The sequence below is a fragment of the Trichosurus vulpecula genome, chromosome 1, assembly GCF_011100635.1.
Source record: "Trichosurus vulpecula isolate mTriVul1 chromosome 1, mTriVul1.pri, whole genome shotgun sequence".
Lineage (NCBI taxonomy): Eukaryota > Metazoa > Chordata > Mammalia > Diprotodontia > Phalangeridae > Trichosurus > Trichosurus vulpecula.
Genome location: NC_050573.1, coordinates 533,908,693 through 533,935,467, shown reverse-complemented (window position 1 = coordinate 533,935,467; position 26,775 = coordinate 533,908,693). Strand labels below are relative to the sequence as shown.

General features: G+C 42.7%; 1 protein-coding gene across 1 annotated transcript in view; it reads right to left on the bottom strand.

Annotated features, from left to right (window-relative positions):
* The window catches only part of ADAP1 (ArfGAP with dual PH domains 1), a 162,463-nt gene that overhangs the window by 112,315 nt on the left and 23,373 nt on the right, over nucleotides 1-26,775 (bottom strand). The window contains exons 2-3 of the mRNA XM_036741335.1: nucleotides 12,261-12,391; nucleotides 5,095-5,186 (exon numbers count right to left, since the gene is read on the bottom strand). Coding sequence (XP_036597230.1) covers nucleotides 5,095-5,186; nucleotides 12,261-12,391 — 223 coding nt within the window. The remainder of the gene's footprint in view (nucleotides 1-5,094; nucleotides 5,187-12,260; nucleotides 12,392-26,775) is intronic.

The window sequence follows — 26,775 nt, the reverse complement described above, 5'->3', positions numbered from 1 at the left end:
TGTTATTTTGACAACGCTATTACACACTTAATAGACTACAGTATAGTATGAACATAACTTTCATATGTACTAGGAAATAAAAAAATTCATATGACTCATTTATTGCAATATTTGCTTTATTGCAGTGGTCTGGAACCGACCCCGCAATATTTCTGAGGTATACCTGCGATTGTCAAATTGAGTGTTATCTTTGAGGGTCAGATCATGAGCTCCCCAAAGGGGGAGATTGTACTCTTCCCCTTTCTTCATCATTCTGCATTGTGCTGGTATGAAATTCTGCCATCCAATGTGAAGAGAACACCTAATCCACAAATATTTTAGTCTTACGTTGGCCATCCTTGGAAATTAAGATAAGGAAGCATTGGCCACCAGGGGGCTCTCAGATTTTTCTACCCATGCCAAGATTCTGAAGGTCACAGAAGTAAAACATCTATATCTGCAACATTCAGTCAAAAATAAATACTGGCCTAAGCGCCCAGGGCAGAAGTTCATCTGTATAACAAATGTTTATTGAGTATCTACTATGCACGATACCCTGTCCTAGGCCCTATGGGGGATAGGAAGATGAATGAAACATAGAATCACAGATTTAGAACCATAAGGGCCCTTAGAGGTCACTGCCCAGAGACGTTGTAGAATTTGCCCAAGATCACCCAGGTATCATTGGTAGAACCATAGTCTCAATTTTAAAGGAACATAATGAAAGGTTAGTGAGAGAAGGTGGGGAGGGAAAGGTGCGAAGATACACTTCCATACATACATACACACATGCACGCATGCACATGTGCACGCATGCACACACACACACACACAGAGACACACGTCTACAATGTAAGGCAGACCTAAAGGAATCTGGATAGTAGGTCTAAAAGAAATGAGGCAGCAGGTACCTAGTCTAACATTTATTAGACTACTTTTCCTTTTGTTTGATTTTTATTGGAATCTGTATCTAGGGCAAGGGGAGGGAAAGAGGGAGCGTATTCTCTGTGCAGAAAGGAATTTGTTTTCTCTTTGCGTGCAGGAATGAGAAATCAATCTGTCTACCAACCATCGAGTATTTACTGAGAGCACCAACTCTGTAGTAATAATAATAATAATAATAAAATAGCTAGCATTTATAAGGCACCTACTATGTGCCAGGTACTGTGCTGACCACTTCACAATTGTCTCATGTGATCCTCACAACAACCCAGAAAGGCAGATACTATTATAATATCTATTTTACAGTTGAGGAAACTGAGGCAAATAGAGGTTGTTTTTTTTAAAGTGACTCGCCCAAGGTCACACAGCTAGTAAGTGTCTGAGGTCACATTTGAACGCAGGTCGTTTTGACTCTAGTATCCACTGCTCCACCCAGCTGCCTAGGTACCCAGCCCTGTGTTCAGTTCTCACTGGAGGTGACAGTGAAACAGAAACCATGTGGGGCAGCTAGTGTAAAGTCTAGGACAGTATATAATTAAGTGTGCAGGGTGGCACAGAGTTAAGTGTTCTGAGAATGCAAAACAAGAGAGATGAAGAAGGGCTGAAGTAGTTTGGGAGGGCTTCAAAAGAAGGTGAGAATGGGCCCTGAAGTTTGACTAGGACTTGGGACCACAGAAAGGAGAATATTCAGTTTGGGCAGCTGGGGGTTGAAAACAAGAGCCCAGAGGTGGCAGATAAGAACAGAGTCCTGGACGATATGCAGGGGGCTCGTGCAAGTTCTGTGGGCCAGAGAGAATTTGTGTAGGCTGCTGATGACAAAAATCCATTTCAAAAATAGCATAGAGTTCAGACTAAGTGCCTGTCCTGATTCATAACTGGAACTCCCCACATGAAAACAGCTCTATGTAAATCAAACCCACAGCACATTCTGCTCATCCACAAGTCCAGGGAGGGGAAGGTTTGTGGCTGATGGTGGGTAAATCTACTTCAGCCTAAAACCAAAGACATTTTATTTCATTATCTTTAAGCTGAATCATCATAAGAAGTCGTCAGAGTTTTCATAATAATCATTTGTATCTGTATCATGTCTTATGGTTACAAAATACATTCGCAGCCTTATTTGGCTTTGGAGTTTGAGGATCTGGGTTTAAATCTTACCTCTGACATTTACTACTGGTGTGACTTTGGACAAATCACTCATCTCTCCTTGGGTCGGAGTTTCCTTATCTTATTTGCTCCAACCTAGCAGGGTTGTTGTAAAGATCAAATGAGATAATATGTAAAGCTGAAGTAAAATTAACATAGAGCCAGAGGCAGCTAGATAGCAAAGGGGATAAAGTGCCAGGCATGGAATCAGGAAGACTCATCTTTCAGAGTTCAAATCCAGCCTCAGACACTTGCCAGCTGAGTGGGCAAGTCACTTCATCCTGTTTGCCTCAGTTTCCTCATCTGTAAAATGAGCTGGAGAAGGAAAGGGCAAAGCACTCCAGTATCTCTGCCAAGAAAACCCCAAATGGACTCGCAAAGAGTTGGACGCTACTGAAAAACAACTAAACAACTTAACATAGAGCCTGGCACACAGTAGGCACTTGATAAATGCTTATTCTTCTCCCTTCCACTTTATCTATTGGATTAGATGGCCTCCTAGGTCCCTACTTTCTAGACCTATGATATCATTTAATGCTCACAACGAGCCTGAATCAGGCAAAGCAGGCATTTATCATTGCCATTTTTTTTTGAGACTAGATTTCCCTATCTCACCTAAGCTGAAAGTGAAATCCCAATCCTAGTCTGACTGACCTGCTTGATTTTCTGATCTGGGCTAGTTCATCTTTCCTGTCCTCAGGAGCTTTCTACATTAAGACTGAACATAGTTTGGACAGCCAATTGGCTCAACTCACTGCACCTCAGGACTCCTGAGCTCAAGAGGTCCTCCACCCCTGTCCCCCTCCGGCTTGTCGTATCTACATTTTAAGGATGGGGAAACTAAGGCTCAGAAAAATGACCCCCATTATAAAGTTATACAGATATCTGGACTATAGCCCTGAGCTGCTTAATTTCCAGTGTAGTGTTTTCTTTGCTAGACACTGGGAACTCTCTGAGCTTTATTCTACAGAGATGAAAAAAAAAAAAGGATTCTTCTTGGGGTGAACTCCATACAAATCAGACCCACAGCAGGTAGAGTCTATATAGAACTTGGATCAACACTATAGTTTCAGAGAGCCCATGACAGAGCGTGTGTATACCCACTGCCTGAGAAAGGGGATGGACTAAAGGGGACAGAATGAGACATCTTTTTCTGGATTTGCTTAATAAAAGAATTTGTTTGCTTGACTGTGTATATCTGTTACAAGGGTCTTATTTCTCTTTTTTTCCACAGTGAGGGGAGTAAGAGGTAGGAAGAGAGAAAATACATTTTTGTTAATTAAAAATATTAAATTTTTTAAAATGAGGTTGGACTACGGCTTCTCAGGTCCCTTCTAGCTCTATACAAATCTACGATCCAGCGCAAAGGTGGAGTGTGAGATGATGTTGGAGTGCACAGAGCTCATTATTTGCTACAGCGTGGGGGAGGGAATAAATTATTATAAAATGCCTCCTATGCGCTAGGTATTGTGCTGAGCGCTTTTTATAAATATTATCTCATCTGATCTTCACAACAACTCTGTGAGGTAGGTCCTATTATCCCTATTTTACAGTCGAGGAAACAGGCAAACAAGGTTAAGTGACTTGTTCAGGGTCACACAGTCAGTAAGAGTCTAAGGTCATATTTGAACTCAGGAAGATGAGTCTTCCTGACTCTAGGCCAGGTGCATTAAGCCACCGGCTGGATGGTAGTAGGAAACAGAGACGCACTGGAGGTTTCTGATCAAGGGAATAAGGAATTGTGGCAGGGGGTATGGAGAGGAAGATGTAGATATAAGAGAGATTTCAAAGGGAAAATCTATATGACTTGGTAATTGATGAAAAAATTGTAATGCATGAGGAAGGGTTTAGGAAAAGGAACCAAACAAGGAGAAACGATCTCTAAGTGGCCGTATTGCTACCATGTGACAAGGAAACATTAAAAGCCACGGTCTCAGCCATTGGTTTAGCAAGCTTTTTAAATATACACTTCCTGAAATTAAAGACAGAAAGCTAGGCAAGGCTTATTCTTCCACATGCCCTCACCTCACATTTATGAATACAAATGCTTCTATTCTGAGGAAGTCTTTCATTCTTTTATCCACCGCACATATATTTAGCATCTATTATTTGCAAAGCACTACGGGCAACATGAGGAGGAATAAGTCATAGCTCCTACCTTCAAGGATGCCAAAGTCCAATTAAGGTACAAAAAATAATTGTAATGCCAGTTAGAAGTCGGTAATTTCTGCGCGAGGCATGAAATGCTAGGAGCATTTAGAAGTGGGGAAGGGAGATTCTCTACCAAGGCCTTGCCCAATGATTATGCCCTGTAGCCTTGATACACCCACAGTGCAACGCATAGGAGCAGCAGCCAGGGAGTAAACACAGTCAATCCCCCTTAAAGAGCATCTCTTCACTGATCCCTCCCTGGATAATGGTTTCATATGCACTCACAGGAGCCCCTCAAAACCCATAATGAAACCACTGATATAATAGGTAATACACACTCTCCCACTTAAATGTGAAGCTCTTTGAGGACTGGTGATAACTTACTTTTTTTTTGTATCCCCAGCACTTAGCAAAGTGCCTTGGCACATAGTAACTGCTTAATAAACTATTTTTCACTCGTTCATTCATTCATTCAGCAAAACAAATGCGGGCGCACCTACTCCCATAGACTATAACATGATTGTTAACGCCTTTCCCATCCCCCCCAAAAGAAGAAGAGACCAAAAAGAAAATGAAAACAATAGTTAACAATTGACATTTTTATAGTCTTAATAACTTGGGGTCCTGGGGAATTCACACTTTTTTCCCAGCAACATCCACTTGAAGTTATTAAATAAAATCCCATGCATGGTATAGGCCACCTACATAAATCCGGAGAAAGCCAGCTTTGAAGAGCTCCTTCTAATTGAATCTATCCAGCGATTTTTTTTTTTAAAGGCATAGGTCCAATAGTACAATTACACAGGCTCCAGCTGCAAGGATAAATAAATTCCATTTCCCAGCAAAACAAAACAAAGCCAAACCTTTGTTACTTACTGACAGTCGGAAAACGTTGGCTTGTAGTAAAAAGATGGCATTTTCGATTCATACTTGGCCCTTCCTGTGTGATTTCCATTGCAGGCCATAAACTGCAAAAGAAGGAAAACAATAAACATTTATGAAACTTTGCATCCTGTCCTTTTCTCTTGTCTACTGTGCACTAACGGCATTTTAAAAAAAGGAAGACAAAAATGTTCTGGCCCATAGACCATACTGTCTACCATTTCATAAACCTAATAAAAGGGTAGGGGCAGGAGGACAATGATACCGCAGAGACTTCCCAAGAGCCGACTGAAAACTGAATGGGGTTGGGTAGAACAATCAGTCAATGAATCAACAGGCATTTATTAAGCGCTGACTGTATGCCAGCCACTGTTTGAAACACAGGATACAAAAAAGGGCAAAACAGTCCCTATTCTTAAGAAGCTTACATGTTAATGGGGGTGAGGGTGGGGAGGGACAGCATATATGTGTGTGTGTGTGTGTGTGTGTATAAAATGAAGTATCTACAAGATATACACAGAGTACATATCTGGAAGCAGGGCTGATTGCTGAATTTATTGTGAGTACTTATACCTTGGGGAAGCTGGGTGGCACAGCGGATAGAGCACTAGGTTTGGAACTAGAAAGACTCATGTTCATGAGTACAAATGTGACCTCAGACACTTACTAGCTGTGTGACCCTGGACAAGTCACTTAACCCTGTTTGCCTCAGTTTCCTCATCCTGACAAACCACTCCAGTATCTCTGCCAAGAAAACCCCAAATGGGGTCATGGAGAGTCAGACAAGACTGAAAACCATGTACACCTCAGAAATTGGCAAATCCTACAGATCAGGGCCTGATCCATCGATTGTTGATTGTCTGGGGTCAAGAAAGTGGTGAAGAAAATGTTAATAATAATGCAGATTAGACTTCAAAGTGTGTCATGTAGCCCTGGTTGTTAAACATTTATCAGAATACCCCTGGATGGAAGGTTATCTCTGAGAGGAAAGAGCAGGAAAAACCGCAGGAAAGATGACAAGGAGCTGAGTCAAATGTGGAGGTTGATGGCCGTCAGAAATCATCATCTCTGGCCACTGGTTAGGTTTCTCTCCAGGGAGCTTCAAGACACCGAGAATTAACTATATAATAGATATACTCATACACATAAATACACACACACAACTTTCCTCCTATATATGGCGACATATGAAGTAATTTATGTATGTGTATGTGTACATATATGTATGTATGTGTATATATATGTAAATACATATGAATGGGATTTTTCTCTATATATGTGGTGTGTGTGTGTGTGTGTATGTGTAAAAACATACACTATACAGAAAGAGTTCTATTCCTTTGATTTGTGGGTCATAATTGAGGTTTTATGGTAAAGTCCAGCTGATTAAACATTATGACTTTGTTCAGATAATTCCTGGTTTTTAGCTAGCACTGAGTCAATGGGGTAGAAGCAATCTGAAGAGGGCAGCTACCCTATTCCCACAACCTCACTTCCAGGCCACACTGGTACCAGCCTCCATGAAGGTTATGGGGATGAGTGCCTATTTAGGCTCTGTAGGGATGAAGATTCTAGGAGCTCTTTTTTAATTCACACTATTGCTACAATAAAATGGATGGCGCATCATTTGCTGACGGCCCCAAAGTTTGAACGACCAAACCATGCAACTGTGCTGACAACATACAGGAGCTATCATGGCACTGTGTGTAGAGAAAGCCAGTCAGATCTGGGTTCAAGCCCTATTTCTCATACATGATTTGCTGTGTGGTCCTGAGCAAGTTACTTTGACTCCTGTTATTCTAAGCAACTCTATAACGATAAAGTTCCTAGGAGGTGCTGACCTATATCAGTGGAGGGAGTGTCCTTATGTCTGAGTTTTCTTTATCAGAGAAATCACAGTCCTTATCCCTATCTTATGTGCCCAAATGCAAATTCATGTTATAAACTGTCCTAAAACTCATTGAGAAGTCCTACAAAATCATCTGGCCAGACTTGTAGCCATGGGGCATGTATGGGCAACATGTTTTCATAAGAATGTTTATTTCCTCTACAAGGTTTCATTTGGCAATAAAGATGTGACCTGACTGTAATGTCAAGGGTGTGGATGCCAGACATGCTCACTCACATGTTTTATGTGCTTAAAAATTCAGGTGGCATAGTGGAGAAAGTGCTAGATGTGGAGTGAATGTTTAAATCTGGCTTCAGTCACTTAGTAGCTGGCTGGGAGAACCTGGTGAAGTCCTGATCTATAGAATGGGGATAACCTACCTCCCAGGTTTGTTATGAGGATCAAATGAAATGATATTTGTTAGCTCTTTGCAAAATCCCACAGTGCTACATAAATGCAAACTACTGCTGCTACCATTTTTATTATTACTTTGACATGCTTACTAAGAGAGCCAGGGGCAGCTAGGTGATGCAGTGGATAGACTGTCAGGCCTGGAATGGGGAAGACACGAGTTCAAATCTGGCCTCAGACACTTACTAGCTGTGTGACCCTGGGCAAGTCACTTACCCTGTTTGCCTCAGTTTCCTCATCTGTAAAGTGATCTGGAGAAGGAAATGGCAAACCATTCCAGTATCTTTGCCAAGAACATCCCAAATGGGGTCATAAAGAGTTGGTCATGACTGAAAGGACTGAACAACCACAACTAAACAAATAGATCACAGGAGTGCCAAAGCAAAGCCACTGTATTATAAACTTCATGAGGTCAGGGACTATGTTACAGCTAAACTTTGTGTTCTCAGCAGCAAGCAAAGTGCCTAATACATTCTTGCTGATGTGAATGGGATTATTTTCTGAATGTCAAAGAACCATTCTGCTACCTTTTTTTTCTCTTGTTCTAATGAGCTGAAACAACCATCCTACTTCCTAACTCCTCCAATAGAAATGGTATATGGGCTATCCCACTTCCTAACTCCTTCAATAGAAATGGTATATGGGCTATCTCACTTCCTAACTCCTTCAATAGAAATGGTATATGGGCTATCTTGCTTCCTAACTCTTCTACCAGAAACAGCACACAGGCTATCCCAATTTCTAATTCCTTCAAAAGAGTTGGCATGACACACAGATTATCCCGTTTTCCAACTCCTCCAACAGTGATGACACACAAGTTATCCCACTTCCTAATTTCTTCAGTGAACACAACACACAAACCATCTTGTTTCCTTCTCTCTCTCACTTCCAGGATTGAGAGGGGCAGTTATACTGCATTTGAGTAACTGATTATCATATTGTGCCAAAACTAGATTACTTTTAACAACAGAAATAATAATGTTAGTAGCTATCATCGAGGCATTACAATCTTCCAACCTAGAACCTTAGTGTACTCTTTACAGATCAGCTGGACCAGTTCAGCACACACCATGGTGTTGGGTCTTTTCCAGGGCTTTCTTCTTTGATACTTTTTTGGGATGGGTGAAGTATGAAAGAGAACTAAAAAATTCACCCAGTCTCCTCTTCCAAAAGGAGGGAAAGGGCTAGTGAGATGAATCTCATCTATCCACATAGGTGAAAACTGCTCCTACCAACCCCTCCAAGCTGCTGACTTCAAGTCAGCCTGCAGGTTCCCAGGATTACAAACTGGCTTCCAGGCTCCCTCATCCCACCCCTGTCTCCCCCCAGTCCCTAGGCTTCTTGGCTGCCACATCCTTCTGGTCTACATTGCAGTTCTGAAAGTAGAATTTTTGAGATCCTTCCTGAAGCCCCCACAGCACCCAAATCAGGGCTCGACATATATATGCTCAAGATGCTCAAGAGACCACAACTTGAGCTAACATTCTTCACTCTCTATATTCTGGCAATCTCCATTAAGTATTCTTTCCCCCCTGACTCTGTCTTCCCCTCCATTTCTGGAATTATAACCCATATATGACCACATCAGCTCAGCCACTCTTCCTGGATAGGGTATGTCAACCTACTTCCCTCTGGCCCCATTCACAATTTCTGTAACTTTTCTGTATCCAAGTTCCTCTCCTTGGCTACCACTTCCTTCTATGTGTTGTTTCTCCTCTTAGCATATAAGCTCCTTGAAAGCGGGGACTACCTTTGCTTTTGTATTTGTATCCCCAGGATTTAGTACAGTGCTTGGCACATAGTAATTGATGAATAAATGTGTTTTCATCCATCCATCCATCCATCCATCCATCCATCCATTCGTCTCTACCAAAATAGGTCACCTGGTTAGGCCTGGATGAGGACTACATTCAGACTCTCCCCTCTGAATACCACACAAGACATGCAACCTTTGCCTAGTTAGTGGCTGAGCCAGTCCTGAGACAAACAGGGACTCCAGCTGTGACCCTGCCCCGGTCATCCCCCCACAGAGCAGAACAAAACCAGATGGTATCCGCAATGATTAAGTAGGTGAGATGTCTTTGGCATTAATCTCTGCCTGATGTAAGAACAAGACCTTAGTCTAGGTGGAGTTAAATGAAAAAGTAAAATGTTGGCTCCTACAGAGCAGGGACTGTTTCCTTTTTGACTCTGTATTTGCAGTACTTAGCATTCTCTAATCACCATGGCAGAAAGGAGTAAGGGCACTAGAAGTTAGGAATAACTGGAAAACAAATGCTTCTCTGAACTTCTTGGTTCAGGGGGTTAGGAGACTCCAATTGGATGGGATTTAACTCCTAGAGAAGCAAGAATGTTCTTACTGGCAGGGTCCTGGATGACCCTTTCTTGGTTCAGCACAATTAACCTGGACCAGGAGTCTAAAGTACTTATACACTCGATTCTGTAATCCTCCATTTGATTGTAAGCTCCTTGAGGTCAAGGACTAGTTTTCTTTTTCCTCTTTGTATCCCTAGCACTTAGCACTATATGTGGCATACAGTAGGTGCTTAATAAATGCTTACTGACTGTTAGTAGCAGGCACTTAATAAATATTTATTAAATTGAAGGATGAAGGGAGGCAATTAGCCTCAAAGTTCCCTTTCTAGTACTAAAACCTATGGTTCTTGGATCTGTTCTGTGTCTGGAACATGGCAGACCCTTAACAAATAATTGTTACAGATAGCACAATGGGAAGAACCCTGGCTTGATCTGGGTTCAAATCCTGCTTCTGTTAGTTACTAGGTAACCTTGGACAAATAGCTTAAATGTCCATGAGCTTCAGATTTTCCATCTGGATGATGGGAATAATAAAAGCACCTAGATGACAGGATTGTTGTGAGGGTCAAAGGAGATAATGAATGCCCAGTCCTTTGTAAATCTTAAGGAGCCATGTTACTGTGAGCTGCTATCAGGAGCATGCTGGTAAAGGTATAACACTTGGCGGATGAGGGCAAGAAGATGCATGCATAACAAACTTTACAGTTTAATTTGTATCACTGACATTTTCTTCATCAGACCAGAGGTGTCAAACATTCAGCCTAACTGCTGGCGAACTGATGCAGCAGAACCAGATTAAAATGTAAGTGAGAAATATTTAACAAAATAAATAAAAATATAACACAATATAGATGATGTTAATATGTGGTTTTCAAAGTCCGTATGTAGCCAACGGGATCCTTATATAGGGCTGGTCCAAACAAAATGATAAATCAAGTCCTGGTTTGTACCATTTGCTGATTTCTAAGGTATTCATGCTTACACTGAAGATTTAACAATCTGAGGGCCAGTTCGGCTGGTTCTAGCACAACCTTGGCTGCCACTGGCAGTCTTATTCTCTAATCATCACGGCAGAAAGGAGTAAGAGCACTTAATCTGGAGACTTTCTTGGTAGAAGTTAGGAATATGTGGAAAACAAATACTTCTCTGTACTTCTTGGTTCAGGGGGTTCAGGAGACTCTCCACTTGGATGGGATTTAACTTGCAGAGAAGCAAGAATTTTCTTATTGGCAGGATCCTGGATGACCCTTTCTAGATGCAGCACAATTAACCTGGACCAAGAGTGTAAAAATCCAAAGGCATACTGCTAGGTCCTCTCTTTTCAGGGAGGAAAGTTCAAAGAGAAGAGAGCTTTTTGTTTTGTTTTGTTTCCAATGGGACACTGTTTTCTGGTGTGGTTAGATTCCAGTGGTGAACACAAAGAACGAGGTTAAGGGGAATCTTAAATATCTGATGTTTCTGTTCCCCGCCCACTTCCTTGGAGTCTTCTCAAGGAAAATCAATCAATAAATAAATACAGTATTTCATTAAGTACCTACTATGTGCCAGGCACAATGCTAGGCACTAGAGATGCAAATTCAAATGTGGAACAGGCTTTGTCCTCAAGAAGCCTACATTTTACTAAGGAAGGCGTGTTTCACAAATACATAAATAAAGCAATTATTAAAAAACAATGATGGGGTGGGGCAAGGGCGACACTAACATCTGAGGAAATCAGGAAAGGTTTATTTTTTAAAGTTTATTATTTTTTTTCAATAATCAATTTTTAATTTTTCTCTCTTCTACATCTGCCCACCCAACTGGAAAGAAGGAAGGAAAGAAGGGAGGGAAGGAGGGAAGAAAGAAGGAAAGGATGAAGAGAAGGAAGAAAGAAGGAAAGGAGGGAGGGAGGAAAGAAGGGAAGAAAAGAGGGGGGAAGGAAGGAAAAAAAGGAAGGAGGAAAGAAAGGAGGAATGGAGGGAAGAAAGAAGAGGGGCAGGAGAAAGGAAGGGAAGAAAGAAGAAAGGAAAGGAAGGAGGAAGGGAGGGAGAAAGGGAAGAATGGAAAAAGGGAAGGAGAGAGGAAGGAAGGGAAGAAGGGAAGGAGAGGGAGAAAAAGGAAAAGAAAGGGGAGGGGAGGAAGAAAGGAAGGGAAGGAGGAAGGGTCTTGTATTATATAATCCCAGTCAAGTAAAACATATTCCCCTATTGGTCATGTCCAAAATTCATTTCTTATTCTGCATATTAGTGCACCATTTCTCTGTCACGAGTTGGGCAGCACTCAGGAAAACCTCTTAAAGAGGGGGCACTTGAACTGAGCTGTGAAGGGAGCTGGGGGTACAAAGAAGCAGAAGGGAGATAGGAAAGCATTCAGGCATGAGCACAGAAGTGGAAGACACCAGAATGCTGCGCCGGGAAACAGCACATCCCAAGTAGGCCCAGACAAGGTGGAGTTTTGGTCATACTGGACTTAGATGCCCTTTCTGACTCTGCCTCACCTCCAAAAAGATCCCCGTGACCTGTATCAGGGCCCCCTCAGGACCCAGCCAGCAAAGCAGACCTCATACCTCTATCTGCGATTCATCCCAAGCATCCAAACGGACCGACTTCACTTTGCTGACATTGGGGATGTTGCGGTGTATTCCTGAGCAGCTCAGGCAAATGAACACTCCAAGGGTGTAGGAGGCCCAGTCGGGATCTAGGAAGCAAAGAGTAATAAAGATGACGATGATGATGATGATGGCTAGCTAGTCTTTATATAGCATTTTAAAATTTACAAACATTACCTTTATTTACAAGTATTTACAAATGCTATCTTATTCTTACCCCGCAACAACGCTGGAAGGAGGTTACTGTTTCTATCCTCATTTCACATATGAGGAAACTGAGGCAGAGAGGCTAACGCTATCCGTTGAACCACCTAGAACTAGTCACTGATAAGTATGAAAAAACAAACCAAAAGTACGGCACACTGAAAAGAGAATGAGACCGAGAGACAGCAGACCTGGCTTTTTAGTCCTGACGCCGACACTCACTGGCTGTGAGACCTGGGACAAGGGACAAGGGACAACTTCCTCGGCTTCAGGTGGCTCATTTGTAAAATGAGGAACGGGAGCCGGAGCACGGCTATGAGGAATCTTCCAGGTCTCGATCTATGATTCTAGGGTCTCACTGATGTAAATTCAATAATTATTAAAGATGGATCCAAATTTTTTTTGCAGTAACTACTGGCTTGACATCATTTGCAATTGTGAAAACAACCAAGAGAGAAGACATAAAAGTCCAACAGTGAGGGGAGCAGTTAAACAAGTTGTGCCACATTAATGGAAGGAGGGGCAGCTAGTAAATGTCTGAGCCTGGATTTGAACTTGGGGACATAAGTTTTCCTGACTTGAGGCCTAGTGCGCTATCCACTGTGCCACCTAGCTGCCTGCCTGGCATATAGTAAAGGCTATATAAATGCTTGTTTATTTCCAGTTTGGGCAGCTAGGTGGTAGAGTGGATGCAGCATCAAGCCTGGAGTCAGGAAAACTCATCTTCTCCAGTTCAAATCCACCCTCAGACACTTAACTAGCTGTGTGACCCTGGGCAAGTCACTTCATCCTGTTGGCCTCAGTTTCCTCATCTGTAAAATCAACTGGAAAAGGAAAAAGCAAAACGCTCCAGCATCTTTGCCAAGAAAACCCCAAATGGGGTCATGAAGAATTGGATACAGCTGAAGAACAGCTAAACACACCAACGGTAATACAATAGAATGCTATAATGTCATTAAGATTGATGAGAATGGGGGCAGCTAAGTGGCACAGTGAGTACAGCACCAGCCCTGGAGTCAGGAGGACCTGAGTTCAAATCTGACCTTGTCCTAGCCGTGTGACCTTGGGCAAGTCACTTAACCCTAGTTGCCTTCCCTTCTCCCCTCCAAAAAAAAAACTTATGGAAGTGAATGTTGGAAACTAAAAATAAATTTATTAAAAAGATTGATGAGAATGAGAGATTCAAAGAAATCTGGGAAGACTTATGAAATGATACAAAGAAAGAAGGCCAGAGCCAGAGTAAAAGTATACATACCAAGTCTAACCAGGGGAATGAATCAATGAACCAAGAAATCGAATGGAGGGAATGACTGAAAAATTATGGCTGAATTTTATGTGCTGAGATTCACTTAGTTGCAATGTCCATTTAGTTGGTTACATCGATGTTTACCCTTAAGTTTACAATAAATCATTTTAAAATATTGCTGACTATGGCTACCCATAACTCAAAACTTTCGCTGGGCGAATCATATTTCAAATGCAAAAGGGGAAGCTGATGCTTTAAAGGAATTCTATTGTGAATTCTTTTGTGAAATCAATAATCCTTTTATAAAGCTAGCCATCATACCCCGAATTCGCATTTGAAATAAATACAGGTGTTCATCCTTGGCATGCGATAGAGAAAGTGATGACTGTGAGGATTACAGGAGCACAGATCCGGAGCTGGAACGAGACCTCAGAGGCTAAAACCTGCCCCCTTGTTTTACAGATTATAAAAGTAATAGCACTTCCATAGCACTTTAAGGTTTGCAAAGTACCTTACTGATGAGGGCACAGTCTCTGGGAACCCCTTGAACTCTCCTTGAATCTTCCCACTCGACCTGGCCTTGGCCTGAGGCTATAACCATTAAGCCCAAATGCCTACCTTGCCCAGTCCTCTATTGTCCAGCTGTTTCCCACCCTTAATCCTGTTTCCCATCCTTAATCCTGATCAAAATATCTATACCCTAGCTCTGTTACCCTAGCCCTTTACGGTCTGTCATTTCCATACAGCCTTCAGCTATTTCCCCCACCCGGGAGTCTGACCTCATCCTTAAGTCCCTCCCTAGACCCCTCCTCTGGTCACCCCAGACCACCCCTCAATCCCTCCCACAACCTTTGTGTATATAATCTCCATCTTGCCTCCATGAAGGGGTCAGAACCAATCTAGCTCAGATGGGTCTGGCCCTCTTTCCTTACAGGCGTCGCAAGGGGTGGGATCTCTCGGGGCAGGCTTATTTGGCTAACTCTTAATAAACTTTGTCCTTTCCCTTGGCTGAGAAGGCTTGAGTCGAATTCTTTCGGCAGGACTCGGCGTGTCGGTACTTTGGGGTGTCGAGCGCCTCTCACCCCAAACCCTCATCATTACGATTAGTATTTCATCCTCACAACAACCCTAGAAGCTAGGTGCTATTATCACCTCTATTTTACAGATGAGATAACTGAGGCAGATAGAGGATGAATGACCTTTCATTGACCTTTCAATGACCATTTCATTCAATGACAGTTTTACACAGCTGGTAAGTGCTATGAGGCAGGATTCGAACTCAGGTCTTCCTGACTCCAGGTCCAGAGCTCTATCCACATCTAGATGTGTAAGCTGAAGGAAGCCCAAAAAGGTTAAGTGATTTACCTCTTATAAATCTTCCTGTAAAAATCCTTTGAGACAAATAACCACTGCCCCATAATCCTTATTTTTGCATAAATAAGGATTTGCACAGACAAGGTTTGTTGAAAGGTTTTCTGTATATGAGATTCATTTAAAGTGAAGCTTGCCTGCATTCCTGTGACCACTCGGTCACTTGCCTTAGGGGCATTCACTGAGTACCTGGCCTCAGGCCAACCTCATTGGCCAGGTGAGCAAATGGAGGGAAACCTTTTATTTCCACCCTTTTTGACTCAAACATCTTTCCTCCCAGGCAAATCATTTCAAACCATAGTGACTTTATCCTCCCTCCAAATCTACCCTCAAGGGCCCAGCCCCTAATGACTCAGACCCATATCAGAGGCTATTGTAAAAAGTGATCAGGACTCCAGGATTCTGTATCCCCTCATGTTCTCACATGTCCATACCACTCAGTAACCACAACCACCACGTATTCCACTCACAAGGGTTAAATTAGGCCCGTAGGTCAAATGAAGAAATCTTTTCCAGTGCATGCCCAGCCCTGGGCTCTGGGCTGTATGGGTTACAGGAGAATGAAACACACAGTCTCATGCTTGGGTATGTTGTAAAAGGGATTCTTGCTCAGGTGAGATAACCCCTTGCCTGGTATGTTACCTAGTGTGTTCTGGTTTGGCTAGGGGTTGAACCAGACCGTGTCTTCAGTCCCTTCCAAAGCTACGATTTGGAGTTGGTGGCACAAGTAGACAGCACTCAAAGTGAGGCAGGCGGGGGTCTCAGGATGAACAAAGACGGGGCACGAGCCTATGACCCTATGAATAAATGTCACCTAACTTGGAGCAGTAAGAAAATCAGTCTTAAGAAGAAGGCAAAAAGCAAATTTTCATAGGTTCGTAGCTCCAGGGGGAACTTCACAGGTTGTGTAATATGGATCCCCTTATCTTAGAGATGAAGAAACTGAGACCCAGGGGGCTCAGTAAGTTGCTCAAGGTCACACAGGTGCTAAAAAGCAATATTGAAGAGAGTAAAAGACAGAGTTAGAACGGGGTTGGGTGGAAGGCCTTAAAAGTTCTGGTATTTAATAGTGATGGAATACTACCATGCTTTAAGGAATGATAAACTCGATTGTCAAACAAATGAAACCATGAATAGATTTGCACGAAATAATGAAGAATAAAAAGAGCAGAACATTGTATACAGTAACAGTAATACTGTTTTAAAAACAATTTTGAGCAACTAAGTCTTTTTGACTATTATAAGTACCCAAATTAACTACAAAGGAAGTATGAATGAAGATGCTATCTGCATCCACAGAAAGCACAGATAAGAAGCGTCCCTTTCTTTACAATATAAGCTCCTTAAAGGCAGAGACTGGGCTTTTTTTTTTTTTTTACCTTCTCTGTATCCTCAGTGACTGGCACAGTATATTTCAGTTGTTTTTCAATCCTGTCTAACTCTATACGATAACCCCATCCGGGGTTTTCTTGGCAAGATACTAGAGTGGTTTATGATTTCCTTCTCCAGTTCATTTAACAGATTTAACTGAGGCAAACAGGGTTAAATGACTTGCCAGAGTCACCCAGCTAGTAAGTGTTTGAGGCCAGGCCAGAGGTAAAGTCAGGAAGACGAGGTTTACTGACTCCAAACTTATATCCACTGTGCCAACTAGCTGCATGCCCTGTATATAGTCATAAATGCTTGTTGACTTGATTTGACTGGAGATACAGAGAAAGGCAAAAACAAGGCCCCACCTTCTAATAGGGTTAGATAATGAGCAAACGATTTCATCCCCCTCCCCTTCCCCCACCCCCAACAACCCTCTGGAAAGGTTCTATCTGCATACTCTGTTTAAAAAAAAATTGGCAGTGCAGTGGTGGCCCCAAAAGAAAAGAGACCCTGGAACAGAGAATAAAAGAGTAAGGATAAGTTATCTACTGAGGAGTGTGTCCCTCCCCAGACAGGCAGTGTCTTGGAGCTGTCTCTCTCACTTAGCACACTCCCCATGCAATCCTCTTTCTAACAGAAATGTCATAATTTGTTTATTCTGTTCCAGTCATTATGCTAAACATTTACACTACACAGAGTAATCATTATTTATGAGGAGTCAAGAGCCTGTTCTCACTTTCTTTATACATATTTAATGGATGGTTTGGGTTGCAATTAGCACCCAGGAATTATGGGAAGCAAGGGTCTGGTGAAGGAGGAAATGAAGGGTCAGCCACACCTGATCCATGCACTAGGGACATCTTGAGCTTGGAAAGATGATCATTCCCCAGAGCTATCAGGGCAGCTCCACCTGAGCAAATCCTGGGGTGGCAGGAAAATGAGGACTAACAATGACTCTCCACTAATACCCCCCTAGCCCAGCTATGCCATGGTCTCACTGCTGTATTTATATTCCTGGCCCCCAGTACAATGCCTGGCACAGAGTAGGAGCTTAATAAATATTATTTGATTGACTCATCCTACTCCTGGAGTTGAGAAGGAGAAAAGAACAGAAGCAGAAGGTATTAACAGAAGGTATTAACAACAACTCACATTTATATACCTGGCACCTTACTTATAACAATACCAAGAGATAGGCAGAGGGAATATTACTCTTCCCACTTCTCTCCTCTCCCTCTCCCTTCCTCCCTCTTTCTCTCTCTCTCTTTCTCTCTGTCTCTCTCTTCTTTCTCTCCTTTCCTCTTCTGTCCTCTCTCCTTCTTCCTGTCTCTGTCTTTATGTGTCTCTGTCTCTTTCTCTCTAACTAGCTATTTTATAGGCTATCTATCCCAACCCTTCATTTTACAGATGAGGAAATGAGTCTCAGAGAGATAAGGTGATTTGCCCAGTCACACAGCTAATAAGTATCTGAGGCAGAGTCTTCCTGACTGAGTCTGGAGCTCTATCCATTGTACCATACTTCCTCATTAACAGGAGGGGAGAAGGGAGAAGGGATAGTCCAGATGGCAATACTCCAGAGATGTCTCTGCCCAGAAAGTGAAGAACAAAATATCAAAAAGAGGAACCAGGACTATCTTTCACTTTCCACTGTCCCTCCCTCCCAGCACCCACTCCAAGAGCTTCCTAGAGCAAACTGACCCACGTCTGACAATATCCGAAGCCCTGTCTAATGGAAGAGGAAATAGAGTTGATCCATGTGGGTCAAGAGGAAAGGGCTAGGAGCAATGGGCGGGAGTCAGAAGACGGCAGATTTTGGCTCACTGTAAAAGGAGAACCTTCTAACTCTTAAGAGCCATTCAACAGGAAGGGGCCACTTCACAGGATCAGAGCTTCATGGTTGGAAAGGAGGTCATTTAGTCTACATTGCATAGATGAAGAAACTTGCCCAAAGCCACACAAGTAGCAAATGGTGGATCCAGGATTTGAACCCAAGTCCTTTGACTGCAAAACCATTAATTCTTCCCACTAACATCATGGCGCCTCTGTCACTGGAGGTATTCAGGTAGAGATTGTAGCCCATCTGTCAGGGGTAATAAAGATGAGTTTCCTACAGTGGAGTGAGGATAGACTAGACCAAGTCTTCTTCAACTTTTTCCACTCACGACCCCTTTTCACATTTAGGCAGTGTTTGTTGTTGGCTGCAAGGCATGATGGCATGCTCGGTGCAAAGTACACACGCTGTGTGTTCAGAACCAAGGCCGAAGTGAAGTTGTGAGATGCAACATGGAAAAGTGCTGCCAGGAACACCTTGGATTCATTTCGCGTTTAATTTTTAATTAATTTTTGGTTGTTGCGTGTTCAGAAACCTTTTACAATGCCAAATTTTTCGCAACTCCATATGGGGTCGTGAACCCCAGTTTAAGAAGCACTGGGCTAGACCAACTCTGAAGCACTTTCCAAAGTGCTTGAAGTGATGTGAAGTGATGATTATAGGCTTATAGAATATAGAGGTAGAGAAGAACCTCAGTAATGATAAATAATAAACCTCAGTCCATTTTACAGAAGATGAAACTGAGGCCCAGAGAAGTTAATTGATTTACCTGTATATAGCCAAGTAATGGCAGAGTGAGGATTTGAACCCATGACTTCTGATTCTAAAGCTAGGATTAGGATTCTTTCCACTACTTTTTCTCCTCTCCTTTCCCCAACACTGACCACATTCCCTAGGACCCTAAGTGTACCCAGGGAATACAGCTACAAGCTCCACAGCTGGACAGTCCCAGATGCAGGGCATCAGGTCCTTAAAAACTTGAACCATAAAACTCAAACTGGAAGAAGCCTTCTAATTGGTCCCCCTGTCTCAAGTCTCTCCCCACTCGAATTCAACCTTTGCCAAAAGCAACTTTCCTGAATTGCAGGTCTGACCATGTCACCCCTTCCCTGCCAACCTCACATTAGCACATACTCAATAAATTCCAGGGACTGTTACCTCTCAGATTGGATATAAAGTCCTTCGTTTGGCATTTGAAGTTCTTCTCACCTTCCTAATCGTCCCCCGCTCCTTTCCCTTCATCTCTCCACTCTGGGCAAATTCACTGGCTGCCCTTCATGGTGAGATGTTCTCCTCCCTCATTCTCATCTACTAGCTTCCCTGGCTTCCTTCAAGCCCTAGCTAAAATTCCATATTCTACAGGAAGCCCTCCTCAATGCATCTCAATTTTAGTGCCTTTCCTGTATTGATTACCTCCTATTCATTCTGCATATAGCTTGTCTGCACATATATATTTACATGTTGTCTCCCCCTTTAGTGTGTAAGCTTCATGAGGGCAAGAACTATCTTTTTCCTCTTTTTGTATGCCTAGTACTTAGCACAGTGCCTGGCACATTAGTAGTGGCTTAATAAATGTTTACAGCCTATGATCTAGCTGCACTGGCTTACTTGATCCATGACACTCACACTCCTATCTCCTGACTGAGCATTTGTACTGGCTGAACCCCATGCCTGGACACTTTCTCTTCTCATTCACTTCTCAGCTTTCCCTGGCTTCCTACCAGAGGCAACTAAAACCTCACCTTCTGCCAGAAGCCTTTCCTGGTCCCTCCCTACCTGGTGTCTTCTATTTATTTTGCATGTAGGGGAAGCTAGGTGGTATGGTGGATAGAGTACCAGATCTAGAGTCTGGAAGATCTGAGTTCAAATCCAGCCTCAGGTACTTATTAGCTGTATGACCCTGGGCCAGTCACTTAACCTTGCTTGCCTCAGTTTCTTATCTGTAAAATAATCCAGAGAAGAAAATGGCAAACCATCCCAGTATCTCTTGCAAGAAAACCCCAAATGGGGTCGTGCTGAGTTGGACATGACTGAAAATGACTGAACAACAAAACTAGGGAATACAGGGGCAGCTAGGTGACTCAGTGGATAGAGCACCAGCCCTGGAGTCAGGAAGACTCCTCTTCCTGAGTTCGAATCCAGCCTCAGAAACTTCATAGTGATGCAACCCTGAGCAAGTCACTTTACCCTGTTTACTTCAGTTTCCTCATCTGTAAAATGAGCTGGAGAAGAAAATGGTGAACTACTCCAAGAAAACCCAAATGGGGTCATGAAAAGTTAGGCACAACTGAACAATTCTGCACATATCTTGCATGTACATAGTTATTTACATGTTGTATCCCACATTAGAAAGTGAGCTCCCCTAGGACAGGAAAAGTTTTTTTTTTTACCTTTCTTGGTATCCCCAGAACTTACTATAGCGCCCGACATGTATTAAGTGCCTAACAAATCTGTTTAACCCTAATAAACCCAAGTAAAGTGGGGCACAATGAATCAATCAATGGAAATATCACTAGATTTAGTCAGAAGAACTGGATTCAAACCTCCCTCTGCCACTAGCTCCATGTGTGAACTTGGCTAAGTCAAGCCAACAAGCATTTATTAAGCACCTACTACTTGCCAAGGCAACAAAAACACAATTACTGCCATCAAGGAGCTAGCCGGGAGATATTTGTCCTTGTTCTTCAGTCATTTCAGTGCAGCTGACTCTCGGAGACTCCATCTGGGATTTTCTTGGCAGAGATACTAGAGGGGTTCAACATTTCCTTCTCCAGTTCATTTGACAGAGGAGGAACTGAGGCAAACAGGGTGAAGTGACTTGCTCAGGGTCACATAGCTACTAAGTATCTAAGGAATCTTCCTAGCATTCTATCATATTCTATACCTAGCTGCCCCCAAGGAGAAGATAACCTACAAACTTTCAACAAGCAAGACACTTCCAAAACAAATTACAGGTGATCTCAGTGGAAAGGCACTAATACTAAAGGGGCCCTAGAAAGGCTTCTTCCAGAAGGGGAGATTTTTAGGTGAGACATGAAGGAAGTCAAGGAGGCTAAGACAGGAAGTGAGAAAAGAGAGGCCAGTGAAGAGAATCTGGAGAGTAGGAAGGTATAAGAAAATTTGAAAGATGGGGATGGGGGTGTGGAGGGGAGAGAGAAGCCAAGTCGTGAGCTGACAGGTCAGGCCACCTAATCTATCCCGGTTTCAGCTTTCTCATCTATAAAATGAGGGAGCTTAGCCGTTGTTGCTTGGTCATCCTTCAGTCATGTCAGACTCTTTGTGACCCCATTTGGGGTTTTCTTGGCAAGGATACTGGGGTGGTTTTGCCATTTCCTTTTCCAGCTCATTTTACACATGAGGAAACTGAGGCAAACAGGGTGAAGTGACTTGCCCAGAGTCACACCGACACCAAGGCTGGATGTGAACTCCGGAAGATGAGTCTTCCTGATTCTAAGCCCAGCACTCTATCCACTTCACCACTTAGCTGCCCAGGAGCTGGGCTGGATGACCTCTGACTTTTGCTGAGATACAGACCAAACTAAAGTTTCTCTGAAGACCATCCGGTAAACAAACCAGTTTGACCTGCATTCAAATCGATATACTGTACTTTCTAAAGCTTTGGAACAAGAACACCAAAATATTACCCAAATCAAAACTTCACTGGGCCTTGGCCCAGAACCTGCAGATCAGGAAGAGGCAAAGAGTGAGACTCAGGGCAAAGTTGGCTAAGCCCCAGGGAACAGGTTTCAATGCACTAGGTCCTCAGTCTCCTCCCCCACTGAAGGCTGGGTTTCTTTCAGGGAGGGCCTTAGAAACCTGCAACAATCTCATTTTGAGAAAATCCTAGTCACACTCTGCATCCACCAGAGGTAATTCAATTCAGTGCAACCCTTACTAAAAAAAGGCTTGCCATTTGTAAGGCCTGCAAGTGGCACGAGGGCAGTAGATAGAGTGCTTGGAGGTAGAAAGGCCTAGGTTCAAGTCCAACATTGTGACCTTGAGAAAGTCTTTTAATCTGTGAGTCTCAGGAAACTCCCAGGGAATTATCTAAGACATCACAAAAGGCTGTTATCAGTATTGGTCTAGGGAGTTCCCTCCTTTGACAGAAATCGGTAGATCCGTTGCATAGAGCAAAGTGTTTAGAGTCACGAAGGACAATAAACTCTGGTCTTTCATATGCAACTTTTCCAGGCCCTCTTTGTGTATGAAAAGGCTCCTGTTTATGAATAATTTTCAATTTTCAAGTTCATAATAAAAAATATGAAAAAAACTATTGTCCCTGACCTCAAGGACCTTAATCCCTTCCCTGCAAATGGCCTTCCATATGACTCTCTCAGACATGGTGTAATACTCCAGACTCCTGACTTCACAAAATTTAAAACTCAATGAACTCTCAGAGATCCATCTACTCCAGTCTTATTCTAGGCAGAGCCTGGAGGTCCCTGAACTTGTCTTTTAATATAGACAGATAGAAAATTATTTGAATATAGTTTTCTTTGTATTTTATTTTATGCATTTCAAAATATTCTTTTGAACTAAGTGAAGTGGGCAGAATCAGGAGAACAGTGTGAACAGTAACAGCAACATTGTGTGATGGTCAGCTATGAATGACTTCGCTCTTCTCAGCAATACAATGATCCAAGACAGTTCCAAAGGACTCCTGAGGGAAAATGCTATCCCCATCCAGAGAAAGAACTATAGAGTCTGAATGTAGATCGAAGCAGGCTATTATCACTTTACTTTTTTGTGTGCGGTTTTTTCCTTTTAGTCAGTCTCTTCTTTCACAACATGACTAATGTGAAAATATGTTTTATATGATTGCACATATATAACCTATATCAAATTGCTTACCATTTTAGGAAGAAGATGAGGGGAAAATTGAATATTAATTTTTTTAAAAAATGAATGTGAAAAATTATCTTTATATATAATTGGAAAAAATAAAATACTATTAAAATATTTTTCTGAGAAACGGTCCACAAGCTTCACAGGATTGCCCAAGGATTTGAATGATTAACAAGGATGACAAAGTTAAGAGTTCCTGATTTAAAGGAAGCCTTGAAAGAGAAAGTATCCAGGTCTTTCTGACTCCAGGATTGGTACTCTATCCACTCAGCCATCTAGCTGCCTATCCCTCAGAAACTTATAAAGTCATAGAATTTAGAGGTGGAAAGAACCTTAGAGACCCAACTCTATAGAATCTAAGACTGGAAGAGAAATCAAAAGTCATCTAGTCTATCCCTTCATTTTACAGGTGAGAAAACTGAAGCCCAGAGACACTGAGTGATTTGTCAGGTAGTCAACTATCATTTTATTAAGTGATTATCTTTTAAATATTAAAAAAATCTTTTAAATAATCTTTAAAATATCATTTTATTAAGTTTATTATGTTTCAAATACTGTGTTAAGTGCTAGGGATAAAAAAAAAACTGGGGAAGCGGGGGAACCAGTCCCTCTCTCAAAGGACTCAGACAATGTGCAGACAACTACGTACAAACAAGACAGACGCAGAATAAACTGGGAGTCATCTCAGAGGGAGGGTACTAACACTAAGGAAGATGAGCAAACACTTCCTTGCAGAAGGTGGGATTTTAGCTGAGAATTGAGGAGGTCAGGGAAGCCTGGAGGCAGAGATCAGAAGGGACAGAGTTCCTGGCATGGGGGACAGTCACTGAAAATGCTCAGGGTCTGGAAATGAAGCCTCGTGCTAGGAACAGCAATGAAGTGTAAATCCAGAGGATAGAGAGTTGGGCCTCAAAGCCAGGAAGACTTGGTTTCAAGTCCTGACTGACACATTCCAGATGTGTGACCCTAATTTTCCATGACCCAGTGGTGTCAAACTCAAACAAAAACTGGGGGCCACCAAGTTTTACATACCCCTCATGGGCAAAGGGCTGTATAATCAATGCTACGGTTTTTCCAGTAGCAATGTATGGCTGTGAGAGCCGGACTATAAGGAAAGCTGAGCGCTGCAGAATAGAGGTTTTAGAATTGTGGTGCTGGAGAGGGCTTTGGAGAGTCCCTTGGACAGCGAGGGGATCAAATCAATCAATATTTAAAGAAATTAACTCTGACAATCCATTGGAAGGACAAATACCGAAGCTTAAAGACTTTTGCCACATAATGAGAAGATGGAACTCATTGGCAAAGACTTTGATGCTGGGAAATATTGAAGGCAAAAGATGAGAATGGCAGAGGAGAAGATGGATGGACAGTGTCATGGAAGCAAGGAATATGAGCTTGGACAGACTTCAGCAGATAGTGGAGGACAGAATGGCCTGGCATGCTACGATCCCTGAGAGTCTAACATCATTGAACAACAACATAAAAGGGTCCTTTCTGGCTGCATATTGACTTTAAAAAAATCCCACATATTAGTATAATCTCTATTCTATTGTATTTATATTTATTTTGTTAAATATATCCTGATGATATTTTAATCTGGTTCCTGGCAACACTGAAGAATGTTGCTGGACCCTTTGACACCTTTGCTCCAGGCCCCTCCCTAAGAAAGCCTGAGCTGCAGAGAAGCTGACTTTCAAAGCATTTCTAGATCTCAAGTTTTCCAACCCAATGAAATCATCTCACCTACAGTAATGGTCAGAAAAGAAATGTGAATCTAGCCTCCCTAACTTGAGAGCCAATAAATACTTTTTTCCATACCGCCCCATATAAGAACAAAGGTGAAACCAATAAGTGATCCCCCACCAGATGCTGATTCACATTTTTGCTGCTGTTGCGGAATATTTTTCAGTCATGTCTGCCTCTTTGTGACCTCCTTTTGGGTTTTCTTGGCAGAGATAAGGGGTAGTTTTCCATTTCCTTCTCCAGCTCATTTTACAGATAAAGAAACAGGCAAAAGGGTTAAGTGACTTGTCCAGGGTCACACAGCTAGTAAGTGTCTGAGGCAAGATTTGAACTCCGGTCTTCCCAACTCCAGGTCTGGCGTTCTATCCATAGCACCACCTAGTGAAACTCAATTCAACAAACGTTTGTTAAGTTGTTGTTGCTGCGTTTGTCCTTCGTTCTCGAAGACCACGACATCAGGGAAATGATGACATGACTTGCACTTGACTTTGATTTGAGTGAGGGAGGGCTGTGCAAGGTCACCAGCCTCGCTTTCTCCTCCAGAGCCATCTGGGTCCAGTGGCCTGATATTCACCAGGACGACTGGAGATGGCCCAGGATGCATTTGTTAAGTGCTGGGAGAGATACAAAGTTAAGAGAAGACACAATCCCTGATTTGTGGAGTTTACTGTCTAATTTTGGCATACATCCCTACCCCCCCCCCCAAAAAAAACCCCTAAACTTCTCTGGTTAGCACCCAAGACAGCAATCAGCCCTCTAGGGTTTAACCTACTTCACTTTCTTCTCCAGGCAGCAAAGTTGATCCTACCATCCCCCTTCAGCTGCCTTGTTCATTCATGCCTCTGTCCCTAGGCTCACTTTCTTTCTCCTTCCTGGAATACTCCCAGCTGTTCTCAGTCAGGGCACATCACTCACTTCCTTCCTGGTCCAGACCACCTCCTCCAAGAAGCCTTCCCTGACTAAATCTTGCCCCACACTGCTCATTCATTTGCCATGCATGCTAATATTTCTGCAGACCCTATTCCTTCACTCTTCAGGATTTGCTTGGGTCCTCTGACTGTCTCTCCTGTTTGTCTCTGTCTCCTCAAGCCAACAGTAAGCAAATTGAGTGGGGTCTGTGACTTTCTATATCTTTTGGAGCCCCCTACATCCAGGTTCTACTCACAGGCACACAACTGAATACTTTGTGCAGTGATGAAGACAAATCAATTACAAATTCTGACACTCACTAGCTGTGTGACCCTGGGCAAGTCACTTAACTTTTGTTGCCTCAGTTTCCTCAACTGTAAAATGAGGATAATAATAGCACCTACCTCCTAGGGTTGTTGTGAGGATCAAATGAGACATTTGTAAAACATTGAGCACAGCACCCGGCACACTGCAGGTACTTAATAAGTGCTTATTTCCTTCCCTTTCCCTTCACACAATCCACAAGCCTATATTAAGCACCTACTATGTGTCAGGCAGTGTGCTAGGCCCTGGTATTACAAAGAATGAAAAAGGAAAGAAGCTCACCATTCCTATCACTGGGTAATTTCTGTTTTCCACCCAAACGTTGCACTCCCCTCATTCTCCCTCCCCAAACTGGCCTGCCTCAGACAAAGTAATCTGGGGATCAGCATCCTCCTCGGTGGCTCAGGGCAATGGGAGGACCCGAGTCTTTGCCACTTGTTAGCTAGGTGATCTGGGGTAATTCACTTAGTCTCTCTGCGTCCCAATTTCCTAAGTGGTCAAATTAAGAAGTAGGAGTAGATAACCTGTGACATCACTTGTCCTTGCAGTACGTCTGGCCAGATTTCTGAGGACCAACAGTGGGGAGAAAGAATTAGACCCAAGATGGTACTGACGGAGCTTCTGCTATT